The sequence below is a fragment of the Dicentrarchus labrax genome, unplaced genomic scaffold (assembly GCF_905237075.1).
Source record: "Dicentrarchus labrax unplaced genomic scaffold, dlabrax2021, whole genome shotgun sequence".
Classification (NCBI taxonomy): Eukaryota; Metazoa; Chordata; class Actinopteri; family Moronidae; genus Dicentrarchus; species Dicentrarchus labrax.
In genome coordinates, this window is record NW_026136711.1 from 16,022,470 (window position 1) to 16,045,544 (window position 23,075).

At 41.0% G+C, this 23,075-nt stretch overlaps 2 protein-coding genes across 2 annotated transcripts; one reads left to right on the forward strand and one right to left on the reverse strand.

Moving 5' to 3' along the window:
• Positions 1-575: 575 nt before the first annotated feature.
• On the forward strand, positions 576-3,001 carry pusl1 (pseudouridine synthase like 1). The gene is made up of 3 exons (XM_051415159.1): positions 576-954; positions 1,042-1,102; positions 1,952-3,001. The coding sequence occupies exons 1-3, from the start codon at positions 899-901 to the stop codon at positions 2,141-2,143; spliced, it is 309 nt and encodes a 102-aa protein (XP_051271119.1). The 5' UTR covers positions 576-898; the 3' UTR covers positions 2,144-3,001.
• A 9,238-nt stretch (positions 3,002-12,239) lies between these two features.
• Positions 12,240-19,259, reverse strand: ddx19b (DEAD-box helicase 19b). The gene is made up of 12 exons (XM_051415150.1): positions 19,054-19,259; positions 18,517-18,556; positions 18,343-18,432; positions 18,068-18,203; positions 17,805-17,897; positions 17,570-17,672; positions 17,254-17,368; positions 16,900-17,077; positions 15,810-16,047; positions 15,339-15,501; positions 14,714-14,905; positions 12,240-14,459 (listed from the first exon to the last, which is right to left on the reverse strand). The coding sequence occupies exons 1-12, from the start codon at positions 19,108-19,110 to the stop codon at positions 14,398-14,400; spliced, it is 1,467 nt and encodes a 488-aa protein (XP_051271110.1). The 5' UTR covers positions 19,111-19,259; the 3' UTR covers positions 12,240-14,397.
• Between the last annotated feature and the right edge of the window lie 3,816 nt (positions 19,260-23,075).

Genomic DNA, 23,075 nt, shown 5'->3' on the forward strand with positions numbered 1-23,075 from the left:
TGACAACTGAAAAATAAAAATGTGTTGAAATAATAAACTGTGTTATCCTTTAAAACTCTATGAAAAAAATGCAGACTCTTTATAGTTTAATCCAGATTTTTGTCGGTAGTTTTCAATAAGTGACTGAAAAAGGGAACTTCAGTTTAATTATCAGGCACATATTTCTAACAATATAAGATTAATGTCTGTTTCTCTTTCTCTTTTCTTTCTGAGCGGTTCCGTTGCTCGTGTTCACTGTATTGACTCATCTCCACTGAACCAGAGTCTCTGGTCTCGATGGTTGAAGGCAGATGGCTTTGCGGCTGGTCGGAGTCACGACGGCACACACTCTGTGGATTATGACGCCATCAAAAAGGGACCAACAGGACTACAAAAAAAAAAAAAAAAAAAAAAAAGCCTCGGACATAAAGAAGAAAGCGTGCTCCTGAAACTTTACACTGCAGTTTACATGTGTTTGAGTGCGTGCGGACAAACATGTTGCCAAAGATGGCTCGAGGAGGGATGTCCGCGTGTGTGTGTGTGTGTGTGTGTGTGTGTGTGAGAGAGCTTTTCTGTTTAACTTTTATCCTGGATCTTATATCGAGTAAACAACAACATACTGATAATACTGATAACACTGACACACTAACCTGCTCCTCTACAACCTCAATGGAGACTCTGCTAGTGGAGTCTCTAATGTTCTTCCGGACTACAAATTCAACCGTGAGCCTACTCGAAAGGGACTCGTGTTGGAGGTCGCGGTGCTGTGTTGTCTCTGCCGTAGTCTGTCGCGTCTCTTCAGTCCTTAAACACATGAGCGCTTCAGAGGTTTGTGAAAGTCGTCCTTCCCTGACCGGATGTAACGTTTCGCTCTTATAAACATTATGATCAGGAAGTGTGACACACATCTGGACCGACCATGCGCAACCGGGCTCGCTATCTCATCTTTTTTCAGTACATTGGGACAAAATACAGGTGGGTTATAAGTGCAGGTGACTGTTTACTGCTACTGGGAACTGGTGTTGTTATTGATTTATTATTTGATTATCGTTGTTTCTGTAGCGGTGTAGTGAAGGTGCCTCCACATCAGCTGCCTAGTAAAGGGGTTCAGGACCACCTGGAGGTAAGTTGGACCAAATATTAGTGTCTTATCTTCCAATACTCATCCAGCATTTCCTCATTTCGTCCTTGCAACATCAGGTCTAGTCCTGCAAACTAATTCTGGTTCATGCTGAATACCATCAGTTATGTTGATAACCACACACAGTAATGTGCATTACACTCACTGACACTTCATGAGGTACACACCTAGCTAATGCAGTAAAATGCAACAGTCCTGCTATAAATCCAACCGTCATAGGGTTTCTTAGGTGTTCATTCATCTGTATGGTCATTATGGATGAACTCTATTGTGTTATACTGATGCTTGGTTCTATGATTTTGTCCTTCCCATTTATATCCGTGAAATGGTTTTCACTGAGGCTTGAATTATGAGTGTGAGAGGGAGGGCACATGCACACGTTTTCAGAAGTATACCAGTATTAACAGCATGTGATGCCTTTATACTCTACCTTGTCAATGGTGACTAATACCCCAGGGAGTCCTTATTGTCCAGGAGTTCACCTGTTGACTATGAACTATAACATCCTCAGTTTGCATCTGGCAGAAGACCTTTGTTGCATCTAATTCCCCGTCATTCTCTCTCCTCATTTCCTGTCAGCTCTCTACTGTGTCTCTAGTACTGCATTTCTAATAAAGGCATAGAATGGCCCTAAATTATATTAGAAACAGAACGTACACACACACTGGAAAGAAAAGAAAGATCGCAGACTTTGTTACATCATGCTGCCGATTATAGCTCTACTTGATCTATCTTTTTTCTCTGACTATTTGTGGCAAGCTTTGAGTTCAAAAGTAATTCTTTCAAAAGGTTTTTTTTACAATATAACATGTTCCCTCTGTTTGTGTGCAGGATGCAATAAGGAAACTCATGCCGCTCAACCCGGTCTCTCTGTCAGTCTCAAGCAGGACAGACAGAGGTGTCCACGCCCTCTCTAACTCTGCCCACTTCGACCTCCAACGCAAGAACAATTTGCCGCCGTTTACTGAGGGCATTCTTATTGAGGCCCTTAATTTCTACTTAAAGACAGAGCAGATCAGGTGAGCCAGGACTCAGGTTAAACTTAACAAACTTGTTCAGTTGTGAAGTCAATTTTTTTCAGATTGATCCCAAGGACCCTTTCTCATAATTTAATTGAATGCATGAAAGTTTGTTTATGGCTCCATTAGTCTTGTTCTGTTACTGAGCTGTGTGTCTCAGTGTTACAGCACTCTGAAGGACTCTCTGAACATTTCATTCAAACAATGAGACATCAAAAGCGTAGACAAGTAGACAAGTACGTACTATTCCTGCCTTAAAATTCCAGTGTCTTACATTATCTGTGATGCCCCTCATATCTATGTTACTCATGATCCGTGAAACTAACCAGCAGGTGGCTGTTTTAAGTGGGTTGAACTGCGATACCAGAAGTGAATAAATAAAAAACTTTAAAAAGTGATCAGAATTAACAATGATCTGTACCAATAACTGGTCTGTAGACTTGGACACAGATTGGACATTTAGTAACATAGAAAGCTGTTCAGTTTGTTCCCGTCTCACATAGGACCTGGGACACTGTTGTGGGTAAAATATCAACATCATAAATATACAGTCGATAGATTTATGAAGCTCAACACCTGGAAAATAACTTTACACTAAACAAAGGCTTTTCTGGATTAATTTGTGTGTACCATTTCAATGTTTTCAATTATTTTTGAATGTGTGAATGTAAATACATCATGTCAGATGCTGAATATTACGTGTTTTCCACTCAAGAGGGGAATGACCTCTACATCTGTCATCCCCTCAAATATCGATATGGAGGAATTCTGTCAAATATATTTGAATTGGTCAAGTTTACCCTCTTTATGCATGAAAAACACATTACTCTGTTCACAAAATAAACATAAACTGGCAAATAGACTTAAATCCTTTGGATAATTGAACTGTACAGAAACCTGGAGAATTGTGTTTAAACCCTTAAAGCACACATACTTATCCACTAATGTATTGTCATATTTATACATCCTATATATAACAATGCATAACAGCATATCTGTGTGATATAACTATTCTTAATATCTATGCCAGCATATACATACAGTAGCTTAGATCACCTGTTGAGCTGTATGTAAGTACTTGAAATCCTGATTGGTAGTGCCCCACCTTTTTTCCCCTTTGCTTTTCTTCTCCTCCTCTTTTTAATCCCTTCATTACACACAGTTGCATTATTCAAAGCCATAGTCACTTTCTTATGGCTACAGACTGCTGTGATATTTAGTCAGCAGCTTTTATTGTCTGAGAGAGAGGAGAAGAAGAGAATAGGAGCACAGAGACACACAGAGAGAAGGACAAAGGAGAGAGATGCAGGTACGGATAGTGAGGGATAAAGGTAGTCAGTGAGAGAGGGTGCGGAAAGACACCAAACAGATATTGACACAGTCTGAATTAAGACAGAGGAGAGAAGTGAGTGTGAAACAGAACGAGCCATTTGGGAGACGGAGAGAGAGAAGAGGGGAGGGAGGAAAGGGAAGCTCCCAGCATCCCGCTAATCCCTAAACCTGCAGAGAGAAGGTTAGAAAGGATTATCCCTGCTCTGCTTTTTGGTCTATAGCATCCATTAACACACACACACACACACACACACACACACACACACACACACACACAGAGATACAGATACACTCATCTAGCTAAATGGAAATTACTATCTTGAAACTTGCAGAGAAATTTACAGCGTAAACATACTGTTTGTTTTCAGATGCATCATATGTCAGAAAGACACTTCATAAAGTGTCATAAAAGGAATTATTAATGGCCTCTGAACCATATACACAGTGCCAGAAATATTCTACTACCAGTAATGTTCATACACACTCCCTGTGTTCAGACTGGATAGAAGTTTTCATTCTTCATCTGTCATGAAAACACATTGTCAGTTTTGGCACCCCAAACCCTCTTTTTACATCTTACTTGGAGGGAAGACGTTTTTGTTACAGCAACAATAAGAATATGGCTCCTGGCTCGTAGCTTTGGTCTGCTGCCTCCTGAGATAGAGCGGCAAAGCAAGGTTTAAACATAGACCCTACGCTGTAAAAAACATCTCTCCAGTCGGGGGTTCACTTATCTTCTGCACTGCCGTGAAAAAGGGCCTCAATTAACCTAAAATGAGCGGCACAAGTGGAAACTGCTGAGTAGCAAATGGTGCCATGCCACACAATGCCCCAGTTCCCAAATGTGTGAGGCCATGCTTTGTACACTGCTTATGAAAATTTTATGTGTGTGTGTGGTTTAGGGGCCAGGCAAAGCCTGTCACTAAACATTGGAGCAGGCGCTAAAGGCAGACACAAGGGTTTCCTCTGCCACGTGTCACACCCAATCTCCTCCCCTGGAAACGTAACCTAGTTTCTCTGACTCTACGGTGGCACAAATGCAACACTGTGTGTGCACACACACACACACACACAAACACACACACATATACATGCACTGCTGTGTACAGAAAACGAGACGTATGTGCAGATACATGGGATGTTTTTATTGGCTCATCATTGTTCTCACAGTGCTATACACTCATACACGCCAACACGCCTATACCCCTTGTCTTACACACAACATACACACGTGCATGAATGCATACTGGCGTGTGTGGATGAACACTACCGGGTGCTCGTGTGGTGTGTGCAGTCACAGTCACGCAGTTGACTGCAGCTCTTTGTTCTTTCAGTTTACAGATTTAAACAAAAAAAGATTCTCCACTTGACCCTGTATCGTCACTTTACAATACATCTCGGCCTTACTGAAGAGAGATTTTACTTTATTTATTTGCTGTGAATAATAAATGACAATGAAAGTAGCCATTAAGAGGCATTAGTTTGATGTGGTCTTGCTCAGTTAAACTTTTGACCATTTAAAAAGAAAATGCTGAAGTCACAACAATTGAAGTCATTTATTTATTGTAATATTTGCTCTGTATGATACCTTTTACATTTTGCTATAGTTTGTATTTGTGATGCCTTTGACTGGTTGGTGAGAGTCTGCATGTGCTGTAAAACAGGGTTGAACAACACAAATAGTGTCCATGCCCCCGCTGTAGTCAGAGCAAACAGCTCCAGCCTCTTGAGTATGTTTTGATGCTAGCTCTGTGAGCATAAGCACTTGGCTCTTTAGGGTTCTTGGCAGCCCTAAAACGGGTGTGCTTTTGTGTAAAAAGCTGCAATGTTGGCATTTTGGACAATGACTTGTTCACAGTTTTTCTTGCTGGCAGTACTAAATGAGTATTAACACCCTCTGTGTCTGGGGACGGCTTCAATCTGAGGAAGAAATGAAGCACAGTTGATGTCTGGTTGTTTAATTTTTGTCTAAACATCCACCAGAATTCAAATGTTTGACATTATTTTCTGTGATTTTTGAAGAAATGACTGCACATTCACAATGTCAGGCATACAGTACAGCTACAATTTACAGCTAAATGGATGTCAGGTTTCACTCCAGCTGCTCTTTTGTCACTCTGCCAGGATCACCAATGCCCACCGTGTGCCTGATGATTTCCATGCCCGTTATCAAGCCCAGTCTCGGACCTACGTCTACCGGATAGCCTTGGGAATCCCCAACCAGTTACTGCTTCCCCTCACAGAACTCAAGTTCTGCTGGAGCCTCCGCAACACGTGAGTTATCCCACTTTAAACACCTTCTCTCCCTTCATTCACTCATCAGACACGTCATCTTTCATCCTTTGATTTCCCTTAAGAATTAAAATTGAGCTCAGGCTCAAGCTCACTCTAACAAGTAGGTCCAGTGACACACACACACACACAGACACACCCTCAGTAAAGCCCATGCCAAGCCTTGCAGAAACAATGGCACGTTAAACACATGCATAATGCACACGTGCCATGCCGGAACTGCAAATTAGGGCCAGTCAAACAAAGTGTTTCATCCGAGCTGACATCCCAAAAACAAACAAAGGAGATGGAGGGAGAGAAAGGAGATGGGAATAAGGATGGACAGAGTAGAAAGAGAGGAAGAAACAGATGAAATGGCGAGTGCTTTTAGCTGTGATTGGAAAGAGGGAGCGTGAAGAAACACATTTCAGAAAGCATACGTATGAGCATTTGTCTGCTCTTCACTTTTTGGGGGGAAAGTAGGGCAAGATAAGCTGCAGGCTTATACACATGCAGAACAACACCCACACACATTACCCTGACTGTGTTTTTTTTTTCTCTCTCTCTCTTTCCCACTCCCACCCTTCTCCTTCTCTCTGCTATAGTTTTTTTTCTCTCTGCCTCTTTCTATTTCACCTTCCCTCCTTTGTTTCTGGTGTCTCTGGTTCGTTATCCTTGTCTCATTTTCAGCATCCATCTCGTCTTTCAACCCCTGAGCGCCTCTGCCTCAGCAGCCTCTCTCTCCGTTCTCTCTTTGATCTGCATCTTCCTCATCATCTCACCCCCCCCCGTTTCTTCCACTGCAAAAAGTCATTCATCTCCATTCTTCATTTTAATGTTGAATTTACTACTACATTTCTAAGAGCTTGTGAGATACTCCCTTTATCTCCTTTACTTTTTCAAGATTTTTTTGAAATCCAGTGATCGTATCGCAGCAGGGTTTTTGAAAAGATTGGATTAATTGCGTGATGTAAGCAAAAGTTTTTGCTCTTTTCCTTGAAAACTATAACCAACAACCAGCCCTTAAACTCAATGGGGGCTTTTTCGGTGAATCGTCTATAAAATGAGTGAAAGTTTCCCAAAGCCCAAGGCAATAACCTTGGATTGCTTGATTTCGGAGCACCCTGGTGGCTCACTTGATAGAGTGTGTGTCCCATGTACAAAGGTCAAGTCCTTACCGCAGCATCCTGCGTTCAATTCCAACCATAAATGTGTATATAAGAGATATAAATTAGTCAATGAATTAAAAATAAAAACAACACTATGACCCACGCTGGCATCTCTGTTAGGCTGTATTACAGTGGTGCTTTGAGCTATGCTAATGGGAATACTAACAAACACGCTAATATTTATGTTCACCATCCTAGTTTATTGCATTAGTATGTCATTCATTTTTGTACATATTTGATCCTAAACCAAAGTGCTACATAAATTAGAATCTTGAAAAGTTGATTGATTGATTATTTATGAAAGGATAAACTGTAGACCAACTTGATTTGCGAAGGATCAAGCATCTTTATTTTAAAAAGTTCTCACTTAATGCAAGAATAAATCAGCTGTCAAGATTTTAATTAGTGAGTCACTCAGCACACTCCTCCATTTCCCTGCTCTGCTTCTATCTCACTTTCTGTCAGATCATCTTTAAGCAGTGACAGAAGCATGAGACTGTAGAGAATCCGAGCACCGTTCCCACTCCCACTCTCTCCCTCAAAGGATCTGGTCATTGACATGCTCTGCTCTGTCACGTGGCATAGTGCTTCAGAAAGTTTCACATTGTATAAGTCAGCCAATAAATTATTCTGTTTATAAACCCATTGTACTTAATGTTTACACTGCATCCCAGCTACTTCACCCTGCTGTTCATGAAGGTCGGGTCGCAAATATCACAATGAGCCGGCAAAAGTTGATTTAGGAAGCCTATTGACCTCAGCTGATTGATCACTGATCTCTTGTTAAACAAAAATGTCTCTTGTTTCTGTCTGTCATCAGTGAGCTGGATGTGGGAGCCATGCGCAAGGCGGCGGCCCTGCTGGTGGGGAATCATGACTTCAGCAGCTTCAGGGCGGTCAGCACCGAGATGGCTTTTAAAAACCCTGTGAAGGTGCTGGATGTGGCCAGCATACAGCCAGGAGGCTCCTTCGTACAGTCACACTTCCAGAGGTACACTCATCACACTGGCTACCAGCAGTTTGCACAAGTTCAAACATATATTGATGTAAGGTGTCACGTTGAAGCTGCATAACTTTTTTTTTTTGGCCCCTTGGGGACAATGCAGAAAGGTGTAAACATTAACATATTGTTGCATTATAAAGATGTTATTGGGAACTTGAAAGCAAACAGACACAGAGCAACATTACATTATCAGGCTGAAAGAGGTAATAAATATCTGGCTGCTCCACTGTGTTCACCAGCTAGTCGCTAACTTTGTCTGCTGTTTGGTGCTGAGCAGGTAGAGATTTTTCACTGAAAGCAACTGCCTGTTGTGGGACAGGGACAGGGTGAAATCTAGGAGCATATGATGAACCTCTGAGCCCATTGTGCCCCCCTCAGTAAAGCTTATTGCTGGCAAGTGAAAAGAAGTGGCGGGCTGCCTGTCACAGAAATAGCACATGGCTTTCTGCAACCTCCCCGAGGTCAACAGTGGAGTTAGCACGGTGACTGGACTGATTATTCCAAATTAGAGAAAAAAAGCCAAGAAAATAAAGAAATTATGCATGTGCTTTTCCACTCCCAAGAAAAGAGAAATCTTGTGCTTCTCAATCTTGCATCAACTGACGCTTAAGAAGGTGGCCAAAGTTTTGAATCATTTACAGTCACTCTACTCAGCCAATTTCCCTTTCAAGCTTCAGTCAGTCAGTGGTGTGTTTGTTGTGAATCACAGGTCAAAACTCATCTTTTCCAAATGAAATGACATTGTTTTAAAAAGTTCATATCGAGTTCAGAACAGCCTGTCCTTCATTCACTAAAATGATAAATATCACTGCAAAATGTGTGTCTTATTATCAAAGCAACAAAAGTGCATCACAGCTTACTGTCACTGCGGCTGTGACACATCACACGTTAGATCATACAGGTAAAAGTGATTTTGTTTGTGTTAATTAATGTGCATGTGTGTGATTGTATGTCATGCAGGTATACTTTAGACAATGAGGATCCAACATAATCCATTGGAGAGATGGAGGTGGGGGAGCTGGGAGAGAGGGGGAGAGGGCCATGTGGGCTTTGGGAGATTATACATCCATGGGAGTCACTCTGCGTGCCAAATACCACTGTCATTGGCATTAATTATTTGCCCTGAAAATATGGTGCACAATATGGACATGAGCAGACTGTTGGCAGTTCTCAGAGTAAATGTCACATAGTCCCTTGACCCCAACACACATGCTGGTGCAGTAACAAGCTGTGAGCATCAGGATTACAGATCTTTAACATTTTCACTCAGGTGTTCAGGGTTGCATTTTCACCACACTGGTCCTTTCCTGCACTTCCTTCCTCACTATTCTAAGCAACGAGAAAATGAGCAGTGAATTATTGAAGAGCAAAAGGTCAAACTGAATTTTTGATCCTAAAATGGGGAGCTGTGGTATGTGAAGATGAGTTCTCTGATCTCTGCTTGACATGGAAAGTGTGGCGTATATTTCCCACCAGAAACAGCTGTTGTCACTGTTATACACGAGTGAGCAGTGCTCCATTCAGAGCTTTGTGTTGGCCATGCTCTTAGCTTGCTTTTATCATTATCTTTGTCATTATCACGTCAAGTAATTAGTCAGAGGAGATACACACACTTGTGACTGTGCAACATGAGAGGCAACCTTCATCAGTCCATGTGAAGATACTGTCCCTCACCAGAGTCCATGAGCCCTGCTGTATAAATCTGTCTCTGCACTCCTTACATGTCAAATGTAATCAGACGGCAAGCGCTGAGTCAAATTTGCATTTGACCCAATTCTTCCCATGTGCCTCTTTAGTTCACTCTTAACTCCCCAAAAATATAAACTCTGTCAGTTTTTGGGAAAAAGCTGCTGTGACTTAAAAGTTGAAAATTCTGTAAAAAGAAAAATTGAATGTCAAATTGTAAAAGAAACAGATTTATATTTTTATGGCATTACACGTAATCCTGTTGGGCCTAAGCTGCAGTGGCGTATTCAGCATGTGACATTTAAACAAATCTGTGCACAAAAAGAGTCCCCAGCTCTATCTGATGTCTGGCATAAGCATGAATGTCACATCAGCCTCCAACTCTGTCCACACGGGAGGGGGGGCATTGAAATACAACAAAAGAGAGATAAAGCAGAGACGTTTCTTAACATACAATAGACATGAGAGACAGGAGCCTTTTTCCGTTTAAATTAATTCACTTTCAAGTCTGGTGAAATGGTGTCATTCAGATCCATACTTCTCCTATATAGTGGTACAGCAATAACATTATGATCACTGAGAGGTGAAGTGAATAACACTGATTATCTGGTTATCATTGCACGTGGCATTGGTTTGGGATATATTAGGCAGCAAGTGAACATTGTGTCCTTAAAGTTGATGTGTTAGAAGCAGGAAAAATGGGCATGGTGAGGATTTGAGCGACTTTAACAAGGGCCAAATTGTGATGGATAGACGACTGGGTCAGAACATCTCCAGAACTGCAGCTCTTGCGGGGTATTTTCGGCCTGCAGTGGTCAGAACCTATCAAAAGTGGTCCAAGGAAGGAAAAGCTGTGAACCAGAGACAGGGTCATGGCTCATTGATGCACCTGGGGAGTGAAGGTTGGCCAGTATGGTCCAATCCAACAGACAAGCTACTGTAGCTCAGACTGCTGAAAAAGGTGTCAGAACACACAGTGCATCACAGTTTGTTGGTATGGGGCTGCATAACATTGTGAACACCAGGGTGCCCAGATGGTCATAATGTTATGGCTGATCGATGTATGAGATTTGATGACAATTCAAGATACTGCTTTTCTTCTGAAATGACACTTTTAACCTCTGTGGCAATATTTAACCTTTCTTTTGTATCGCACATTCAGTCAGTGACGCCTCTGAGTGTCAGGACCTGATTTTATTATTTCCTGAGAAGTTTTGTGAATGTGCTGTTTTTGAACCTTTTGCACCAGTATGCAGACAACACAAAGATTTCACACATTTGCAATTTTCTTTTGTTTCTTTCCAGAGAGGTACTATTCTGGGAGGTGACATTTAAAGCCAGATCTTTTCTCTATAAGCAGGTTTGTCCCTCTTATTGTCCTCTGTTACTTTAAAGGTCTGTAAATGTGCATCTGTGTTGCTGTTCATTCTAAGTAAGTAGTGCCATCTGTTGGTGATGGCTGAGGGTCATTAAACATAAAAGGACTATTTAAAATGTCTGAGATGGAGGCAGCAAACAGCTTTTTGTGATATTTTCACTAATAAATGGTTGCTTTGGCCCTGTACTGCAGGTACGGAGGATGACAGGAGCACTGGTAGCAGTAGGCCAGGGGCGGCTCTCAGTGCCCCAGCTGAAGGAGATACTGGAGGCTCGGGACACTATGGCCTACCCAAAGAACCTGGTTGCACCAGCCCACGGCCTCTTCCTCACCAGGGTGGACTACCGTGAGACAGGTGGAGAGACTTAATTAAAACAACTCCAATAGGGAGGACCTAGCACCTATTAATAATACTGAAAAATGGCTGTATACTGCATACAAGGACAACATTTGCTTCAGCCAGTGATTAGATTTATGACTTCATTTCTGGGGGACAGACAACTTGCATACACCTGCCTGGATGTTGTAGGTTGTCAGCAGCTTTCTACACAGGCCTCTCATAAGTACCATGCCTGTGAACAGAACTACAACTATGCACCATTGTCACTTAATAGGTCAATATGTTTTGTTGATAGGTTAAATATGTTTGGTCTATAAAATGTCAGAAGATCAATTTCCAGCTGACACCTTCATATGTCAATTATTTTTCCAACCAGCAGTCCACAACCCAAAGGTATTCAGTTTATAATCAAATAAAACAGAAGCAGCAGGAAATTCTCACATTGGAGGAGCTGGAATCAGCTAATGTTTGGCGCTTTCTTGAAAAAAGACTCAAACAATATCTAATTGACAATTCTGTTTTCTAATCTTTTCAGCTTAACTTGTAAAGCATGCAGTGTAGTTTTTGTTTACAGCCTCAGTAACATGTTGACTGTGTTATTTCAGAGTGAATCCTTCTTTGTGTAAATCTTTCTGTAAAAGGGCAAGTTTCAGATTTATAACCTCTTTTTTTCCTCCTCAGACCTGCGGCCCTCGCCACGAACATCAGAGGAGCAAATTACCTCCAGTGGAAACTCAGAGGATTTAATTTAACTCTTTTGGTTATATTTATCAAACTGTATTTCCATACTACTGTATGCAATGATTGTAATAAAGTTTTGTATTTATATCTCACAGGAGCTTCTCTTTGAGTCAGTCAGCCTTACTTCGGTGCTTTACACAAATCTTTTTCCACATTTATACAAATAAGCATTAGACCGCATAAAGATGAACATCTACATGTTCTTTTAATTCAACATATTAAGAATACATAACTGTGTCCATGAACGCAGCTCAGCTACAGAATACCACACACCTTGAACCTATCATTGTCTACACATTACCTTCAGGTTACAACAGACAACTTGCTTCAAGCCTTGTTAGGCAGTATTATTCCTATGTATGTACGAACTGGGTTTTGGTAGGTTCTGACAATTATCAAACAAGGTATACAACATGTGGAGACGGGTGTTAAGTTCTATAGCCAAAACTGCTTTGTGTGTCCATGGCTCTTGTACAGTGGTATTACATTATGGATCAACAAAGTGCACACACTCTCACTGATTATGTATACATCCAGATGTCCAAATAAAACTGCATACACTGCTTATTTACCCAAAAGTCTTCATAGACCATTCTCATGGATTTTCAGCACACTCTCACTTGCTTCTAAATTTGGCTGCATCTGCTCATTGAGTTGAGTGATTTTCAGCAAGTTGTCTGTAAACAGTCTATTAAAACAGGACTACCACCAGCAGTCAGTGCTGGTGGGAGCCAGATGAGGTTTGAACAAGGTTCAGACTGACCAATCACTGCCCTTAATGTTTTGGCGCATTGATCAAATACACCAGACATCGCACTGTTTCCATAATTTTTGCAGTCACCCACGAATGCAAGGTCAACTGATTTAGGCTCACTGAAAATGCTGCATCTGTCAAAATTGAACCTCATGAGGAATGTTTTTGCACTTCTTAGAAGTGTCAATAATTCTGTCACGCTATTTCTTTAACCTAAAATTTTAAATATGTACACAAGTACATGTTTTCTATCCATGCGACCATGTTGGAGCAACACAGTGAATCTGATTGGCATAGGTCCTCAAGTCAATTCAGCATTTGGTTTCAAGAAGATAATTCACACATCCTAAAGACGCTCATAATTCAATATATAGTCAAAATTTCAAGTGTTAGTCAGAATATTAAGCCCAATATCTTAAAATATCAGTAACAAAATCATATGTATATATAATGCACTTGAGGAAGGCATTGTGTATATATATATATATTTTTTTTTTTAAAACTCACAATCCTTAATAACAGCACAGTCTGGGTGAAGAATGTAGCTGAGTTTAAGTCAAACTGGAGACCCTGATTGAAAAGATTGTGTGGGACAGTGAGACACAAAGGGAAACTGATCACATCAGACCTTAATGGCCACATTTTGAATTAAAATGAGGTTTTACGAGACAGATGAAGGAAAAAGACTAATGATTAATGCTCAGCACTGGCGCCAAGCACTGATAATGGTCATCTTTTTTTAAATGATATAAATAACGTGTGAGATGTGTAGTTGGCTGATGATTGATTACTGGCTAAACAGAAATATCTAAATGAGTTAGTAGTGTATTATCACTCTAGGCAGCCTTTTTGGGCATTTGACTACACACCCTGATGCTAAAGCTGAGGTTAATTCAGGATTAATTTCTGTCATATGAATACAGGTTGATAGTATTTGATAATAGCTATCACAGGTTGATAAGTTTGCATAGACCCTTGAAACCCAACCATCACCATCTCAATATCATAATCTTAATGATTAAACTACAGCTCGGAGCAGCATACCCAACTTCACCCTTTGTACTTTTGGTCGATACATAGCACAGAAAATGCTGTAATAGTCTACATGATACAGTTACATTCAATTGTACTTTGTTCCTTTTAAAATTAAAAAAACTTTGTGGCACATAAAATGGTTATTTATCTATTAGGGTTTTTTTGTTAATCTCTTTACAGAGGAGCTTGTATCATGCCACCACTACAGCCAACACCAAAAAGTGTTTTTTAAAATTCATGTGTTCAGTAAAACAAGAGTCCACTATGGCTGCTTTTGCAGCATCATGATACACAGCAATAAAACTCATAGACTTTATTCAAAGAGGTACAAAGAGTGAAATGGGGTATGTTCCAGAGACTTACAAAACACTCGTCTGAGAGGAGACATATCCACGTGTAAACATATGCTGTGTTTGTGGTTTTGCTCTTTTCTCTGACGGCTAAAAAAAATAAAAGCATAAAAACACTGTAGGAGGGTACAGTCCTTGGAGAGTGAAGAGGGGAGGGGAAGTCAGGTCGGCGTCCTTCATGCGATAAACAACGCTCTCTTTAGCTGGCGATTTTCTCAATTTCATCCAGATCATCTGTGTCTAGTTTTTCAATTTTCTTACCTGTAGAGAAAGAAATCATAGAAAAAGGTGTGGTTCATTTGGAGGGTTGACATATGGCTGATCACTAAAAAGCTGCCATCTCCCTGATTTGAGTTGTACTGTTAACAAATGCGTGTGTGTGTGTGCGTGAGAGAGAGAGAGAGAGAGAGAGAGAGAGAGAGAGAGAGAGAGAGAGAGAGAGAGAGAGAGAGAGAGAGAGAGAGAGAGAGAGAGAGAGAGAGAGAGAGAGAGAACTGTCGCAGCTGCAGACTTACTGAAATGCTCCTGGATCCTGTTGAGGATGTTCATGCTCATCCTGCTGTCCACCATGTTGATGGCCAGTCCCCTTTTGCCAAATCGACCCGTGCGGCCAATCCTGTGCAGGTATGTCTCGTTGTCTGGGTTACCATCCTTGTCTACTGGCAAGTCGAAGTTGATCACCACAGAAACCTGCTCCACATCAATACCTGTATGCGTAAGACAAGTGGGGAGAAAGATAAAATGCACATGGGCAGTACTGTGTTATTTGTATTACATTGTAGTACTAGTACCCAATTCCTTTTATTATATGCCGTCAAATGCATTTTATTTTAATAATAGGGTGTTTATTGTTATGCTTTTGAATTCAAACTTGCACTTTCTCCTTTTATTTTTCAATGATTTCAACTCCCATCAAGATGTACCACAAACAGTGCAGTGTGCAAGTATGAGCACGTTAGTTGTACTAGTATAAATATTAGAGTATAAATTCATTTAAGGGTGTTTAAATCCATATCTGCTGAACCAGGTTCATTGGCTGTTTTTAAATACGAGGAAAACACCTTTAAATGTACACGTAAGAGTTAAATAGAAAGTCCAAAGATGTTTATTCAGCTCATTCTGACAGCGCATGGTCCTTACCTCGAGCACAGACATTTGTGGTGACCAAGACCTTCTCCTTGCCATCTCTGAAGCGGTCGATGACAGCAGCCCTCTGCTCCACCTGCATCTCTCCACTGAGCAGCGCCACCTGGTGGCCTTCTCTGGACAGCTCCCCTGCCAGCCAGCCTGCAGTCTTCCTTGTCTGGATCACACAGAGGAAGGTGCTGTTAATATTTCACCAGTGCTCATCTACCCAAAGGTAAAAACGTAATTTGGTAATTAGTAGCAGATTTACAGGAAGGCTTTGTGCCTTAATAAACAGCAGAGTAATCCGTTGAGTCTGCTTGTGTGGCCAAATTATTTTCTCTCAAACAGAAAAAGCTTTGCAACAAAAACAGCAGGTTTGCTTGACATTCTGATGCAGTCACAGAAGACAGAAGTGCAAATCATTGTTTTTCATACAGCTCATGGATGACCCTTCATATGTAAATATGAAGAGAATGAACTCACATGGCAGAAGATCATGGCCTGGGCGATAGTGATGGCGCCATAGATGTTACAGAGGGCTTGGAACTTCTCCTCCCTGCTGTTGCACAACACGTAGTACTGTTTGATGGTATCCAGAGTCTCCTCCTCTCTCTTCAGCTTGATGATGTTGGGGTCAGGCACGATACGCTGGGCGAAGTTCCACACTGACTCTTCAAATGTGGCAGAGAACAGCAACATCTGGCAGTTTTTGGGCAGCATCCTGTGTGGCAGAGACGAAAAGGTCAAAGTCAGCCTGAGAAAATTACATTTTAGGGATGTCTTGATCAAGTTGTTTTAGCCTCTGATCCGAGTCATTTAGTATTCATTATCTGCCCATACCGAGTACAATCCGATTTTCTTTTTAGATAAACCAGTGTGCAGTGCACTCTTCAAGCACATTAAAAATGATTCAAATCAATCCAATGTATGTGGCTTGACAATTCAATAGATCTGCACAACATTAAGAAACAAACTGCCTTCTTAATTTAAAAAAAAAAAAAAAAAAAAAGTATAAAATAACAAACCCTCTATTTTTTTTCCAGCTTTCAGTTACCTGAATGAGCTGTATTTGGTGTTTATTTCCTTTGTCTCTACATCTTTTGCGCAGATTCCATTAATTCATTACTCTTATTGGCTTTTTGTTTTCCGGACGTTTGTTGCGCTTGCAGTGGGAGTGTCGGATCTCTACCGCTCTCTCCGCACAGGCAACGCCCATGTTGAAACTTTGCATCGGGCGTGGCAGCTCCTGCTCTCTCACACAAAGAGCAGGGTGCAGGAAATAAAACAGCAGAGAATTGAATGACTGCTCTGTGCATGAAAGCTTTGTGAGTAAACACAGCTGTATGACAGCTGAATTAAAACAAAAGATTGGAAAAAATAAAGCTCAACATAGCCGATACCAATCAGTTAAAAAAAGGCCTTGATGGGAGATCCTAAATTTACAGGGTAATTGATAATTATGATGTGAATTTCATTACGTTTTAGGAACAGAGTTCACGATCTAAATGCTTAAAAGACTACTTTTCATTTTGTGCGTGCTAAAGATTGTTTGTTCTTTGGTGCTTGTTCTGACCTCTGAATTCGGATGCTCTGGTCCTGGTGACCCTGTGTGGCGATCATGACGTCGGCCTCGTCCAGCACAAACACCTTGATCTTCTTGGGGTCTATGAACTTGAACTTCCCGCACCAGTCCAGCATGGTACCAGGTGTCCCAATAACTATCTGTTCCTGCAGCTTCATGCCCCGCTGCACTGAAACATTCACAAGAAATAAGCACTCATCAACCCACAGGGCCATCTCTCAGCTGCATTTATGTTTTCATCAATGAAACAATTTAATTTAGTAATAAATAAGTAATTGGTAACAGAATATCTTCATCATCTATTACAGTGTAGATGTAGCATTGTAGAGAGCAGATAAGCCTTACATTTATTTCCTCTGATGGCGTAGACTAGTCTGACCTCAGGATAGTGTTTGCCCATCTGCTCGATTACCTTGCCAGTCTGAAGTGCCAGTTCATATGTGGGTGACACACACAGGCACTGATAGAGAAAGAAATAAAATGTGAAATGTTATGAAATGTTAGATTCTCTTAACACTAAGATCAAGTTATCAAGGAAAATAATCATTGTGAGAGACAGGTAGAAGGAGGCCAGAGATACTCTGAACAGCAGCTCACATATCAATTTTGAAACTCAAGATTACAATTTGAGATCTTCTACAACAAGGGAAGTTCGACCAACCTGGGGATATTTGTTGTTGGGATCTACATGACTGAGCATGGCCAGGACAAAGGCAGCTGTTTTCCCTGTTCCCGACTGCGACTGGGCAATCAGATTTTGTGGACTAGAAGAAACAAGAAATTAGTTTGCAAGCAACGGCAGTAAAATTATTATTGGGACTATTAGTTTAACATTGTTTAAATTAATTTAAAAGTTATATTAGGAACTATTCAGGGTGAGAGATTTCAGTACTCACGGTTCGGCCAGCATCATAGGTAAGGCAGTCTCCTGGATTTTGGATGGCCGGTTGAAACCCATGCCGTACACGCCCTGAAGCAGCTGTGGTTTGCTGCACATAGGAGAAAAGAGTTAAATGCCTTCTTAAATCTACCAATAAGGAAAACACTGAAGAACATCGTGGAGCAGGTGTGGTTAAAGTCTGGGAAGTCTGACTGTAATTATATCATTCATATCTGATAGTGTAGGGCAACAGGAGAGATGAATACAGGATTTACTTACAGTCGCAACTCCTCAAAGGACTTGACAGAGTAGAGCGGAGAGTTGGGATCCTTCTGAAGAACTTCTACTTGATTGGTGTTATTGACCAGATTATTTCGTATCAGCTTGTTTAACAACGACTGTGCCGCTTTGTCCTCTGAAAAATAAAGTTATGTTTTAGTGAGTGTTACAACTCAGGAGACAAACAAGCATCTCAACGAAAGACAATCAAGAAGGTCAGGCAGCTTCACCGGGGGATGAATGTTTTTAGGGCACATAAATAATAAACTGCCCACCTTTGTCATCGTCGTCTGCACTCTTGTTTTCTCCCTCAGCTTCTGTCTTTGCTGCTGCACTGCTGGAGTCTGTTGCGTTTGCAGTCGTGCCTGCAGCATTAAAAAGGACACTTATGTTTACAAGCAACACACTTTTGGGATCACTGGTTTTCTGACTATTGTCTGCACACTTACCATTTTCCTCTGGTTTCTCTTTAATTTGAAGGCTGCCGATCTATGAGGAAGAACACGAGAAAGTTTATAGCTGTTTAACAAAATAACGTTCATTGATGTTTATATAAGTCAGGACCAGCCCCGCTTTATGTCCCTCATTACAGCACAAGAGAGGCGCCAACTAGGACTCATGGTTACTTCTTCATCAGTAGTTTTTTTTTTCTTCTTGTATCTTTAACCTGCTAGCCAGCTAACAGCTAGTATCGTTAAACCCACTGAGCACGCAGCGCCTCCGCTCAAGCTAGTTAACTTAGCTCCCACGACAGACCGAGGCAGGCCACCCGGTAGTTTCGTCTCTAACTTCATATGAACGATACCGACACAGACTCTCACAGGAGCCCATTTATTCACCGCCACAGCTGTCGGCGAACAGTGTCCATTACGAGAAATACGGCCGAGCAGCTACTTTCCGTTGACATTGTAACCAGCACAGGCCGGAGCATCCTTTAAACAGGCTAACAACACGTTAGCTCGGGTTGCGTAAGTTAAGGTTTTTACCGATTCCGCCGCCGCTTCTTGTTCGTCTACCGCCTGGGCCCAGGAGTCCGTAGCCATTGTGGGACAGTTTCTTCTTTTGATATCTCACTGAGGATAACTCGGATAGGAAAGCAAGCTCAGAGTGAGGACTCAATAATGTGAAAGTAACTATTTTCCACAATGGCGTGCGGGAAACCGATTCTGGGCACCTGTGCAACCGCTCACATGTCCGAGTGGAATGTCAGTGTCACCGATATTAGTTCCGAGCTGAACGTTTCCACGCGATTTACAAAAAGACACAGGTGTGGCTCTTAAATTGTTTAAATTCAAAATGGTTTTTTTAATCAAAAAACTTTCTTTTAATTCAAACCCTTCCATTATTTTTGTAAAGATTTGGGCGATTTGAGGCTCAATCTCAAGAAACACTACTCTGTAGTCTACTGTACTGTAGGTGGCGCTAAAGCTTTCTGTATAAACTCACTCTTTCTAAATACTAAACATGTCGGTAGCATAGCAAAATCTGAACACACACACACACACACACACACACACACACACACACACACACACACATACACACACACACGCACACACATTGACAACAAAATTGCAAAAATGATGCAGGTCTATTTATTCATAATTCAAACAAGGGGTCGGGCAGTGACGTGACAAAGAAGATCAATAAGGGCCCCAGACCCTTAAGGGCCTAAAGATCTCTGGTTCACAGTGCTGTGTTGTCAACTAGTTTGTAGAAATTTTATTTATTGCAGTTTTGTTTGATAATATGCCTCTCTAACACACAGTATAAACTGGATTGGTAAGGGTAAGGCTTTTTATTTATATGTAACTCCATATCATGCTTACATCATGCATCCTAAACAGAACTGAATTATCACAAACTACCTCAGAGATTGGGGGGTGAAGGGATCTGAATATTGGAGACCCACAGCTCATCTTTACTCTGGGGCCCTCTAGTGGATAATCCAACCCTGAAGACAGGACAAGGTGTCAAAGGTGGTGAAGCACTGGGAGACAGCCTCAGCAGTCAGGTGAGCTGGATGAAGTGAGTGGAGCTCTATTCATTCATTTTGGATTTAAACATGTTTTCATTTTGTCACTATTTCAAAACTTGTGCTGTTTAAAAGAAAAAGTGAATATCTGATGTATTGTTTTTTCTGAGAGACATGTTGGACAAGGAGTGATGAGAGTTGGCAATGACACATCCTTCTCTTATAATCCTACCATAGTCCTTCATCCAGGTCTGTATAAAGCAAGGTCTAGAGTCATATTCCTCTCAATAAATGCAGCATCATTGCACAAATTGCTTTATTCAGTGCATGCTTGTATATCAGAAGCTTTGTATTGATTATGTACATCTACAGTGGACATGGAACATATATTTGTAAATTAAAAAAAATAGTTTCCCTTTAAAGTTCCCATCTAATTAGTTCCTTTAATCTAAAAACACAATTCAGTCAGACAGTTCATATACATAATACAATAAGACTAGTCGATTAAAAAAAGGCCTTTTATCCTCATCTCCCCAATTTCACCTCTGTGCATCACACTATGATTTTAAGACCTTTTCTTTTCGATACAACCATGCATCACTTTCTAAGAGGAAACCTTCTCTAAATCTTCACTGAGATCACTATAAACAGTTTAGGATTATTTTGTCATATTTTCACAAAAGTGTCATTGTTATTGTTGTTATGAGCTTATTAACAGTGATTTTATCATTGACACCCTTACTGAAATAATGAGGGGGGGACCCCAAATACCACCAAAATTAGAAACTCAGAAGCGTGAATGAACGGCTGTGATGCAACCGGTGCATCATCATCATTAAACAGTAACAACTAGTACTGGGTGAGAGAAACTGGATCCCAAGTGGAAAAACTTCCTGTGAAAGTGAAAGTCAGTGCATTTTTTAAATTGTTTTTTTGACCACTTCAGTTTTGAGGAGAAATAGGAAATCAGAGTGAAATCATTAAACCATATGTACAATTTATATAAGCCACAAAACTAGATTTAGCTTATTGAAGCAAAAATGAGCGACCCAATGAATCTGTTTTTAACAATGTTTTGGACCCTGAGATATTTGTAAAGGATCGGACACTGATCCTTTGATTCTGCATTGGCTACCTTTCTATAGAAGAGCCGAGTGGGACTATGACTATGGCTGGTCTAGTGCATACGTCTGTTGTGTGTGTTGTTTGTGTGCAGACTATGTATTACGTTGTGGGGACATATATCTTTAGGGACAAAAAATACTAGTTCCCACAATGTAAATCATGCAAGGGTTAGGACTTGGTTAAAGTATAAGGTATAAGTTAGGGCTAACTTTCTAGGACAGGTGCAGTGACTTCCTTTGGGATATCTTTCCCACAAAATGTTTTTACACCCTGTTTTTTGTTTGGATTAACCTAACAAGATTGAATGTTGGTGCCATTATTCCAAAACCCCAGTAGTCTGAAAAATGTCCCATTGGACTGAAAAATAATTTGTCTGACACTCCATTATCCTGAAAACAAATGCCCATCGCTCTGAAAATACCGTCATATTTGACTTAAATCACACACAAACATAACTTGTGTAAACCCTAACCCTTTTTTAAATATCTTTTTTGGGGCAGTGACAGCTGAAGACATGCAGGAAAGGGGGTGCAGAGAGAGGGAATGACATGCAGTAAAGGGCCACAGGTCGGATTTGAACCCTGGGCTGCTGCAGCAAGGACTCAGCCTCGGTGCATGGGTCGCCAGCTCTACCGACTGAGGTAACTGGGCGCCCTGTATGTACATATTTTAACCTAAACCATGATCTTTGCCTAAACCTAACCAAATTGTGACGTTTATTACAACGTTAAATTTTTGATTTTCATGATCTATCAAGGTTTGGTTTACCTTGATCAGGCGAGCTCAGTAAATTGACTCTCAGTTCATGTCAGCAGATTTCTTCAGTGTTAATAAAGTAACCACAACTGGTTCAACCCTGTATATGAAAATGACTAAACATGAAAATATACACCGTTATGTTATTCTATTGACAGCATCAGTTCATCAAGTATAGTAGCCCTCCTGACAATTTTCTCCATTTTGGTAGCCCTCACTCTCAAAAATGTTGAAGACCCCTGCACTAAATCCTACACACTGATCCTTTAAGTGCACAGCAGAGAACTGAGAGTTTACTCTATATCTGAAACAGTCCAGAAGACCAATCTATCAGTCATGACACATGAACCCTTTACTGTGTTGGCACAATTAGGAATGGTGCCGCGGCAAAGTTATCCCAGTTTGATGCTTTAGTGGAAACCAGGCTAATAACCAGAGCTGGCCTCCACTAAGGACCATGCAGGAGCACTCGGGGTCACCTCTGGAGCCAGAGTGCTGTGGTTGGCTGCTCCTTAAATGAATTCAGAATTGATTTCACACATTTCCCTGGTTCCACTGGGATAGATAGATAGATGATGACAGTGGCTTTGGATTGTGCTGAAGGAGATTACATTGATCTCTGTTCCGCTGTCATCCAATGGTCAGCGCTGCTCTGTGCGTGCGTCAGTCTGAGTTTATCTTCATGTATGCGTGAGCATACGTTAGTGGGTGTGTGTCAGCATGTGAGAGTCTCTTAGATCGTCAGTTTGGAGACAAATTTGTCAAAGGCTTGAAAGAGCTGAGTTTATTGTTGCCTCCAATCAGCTGCCTTGCCGGAGGTATCCATGGCAACTGAAAGAGTAAAAGTAAGGCTTGAGGTCTCCAGAGAATTTGAAAGAGACAGAGAGAAGGACTTTGTATTGCCACATAAGAACTCATTTCACCGCTGAATATGACAGAAAGCATATCAAAGTAGAGTGGTCGCAGTAGAAATTGGTTTTACTGTGTGAACGATGTGAAGAAAGGTAAACACTCTGCCATAAATACATAATGTAAGATCACTCAAACACTACTCCACACTCATAAATATACAGTTTATGTAGGCAGTGTACATACTCTCCATACAGTAACACTTCAGCTGGGTGCTACAGCAGCTTGAACCTGTGTCCTCCA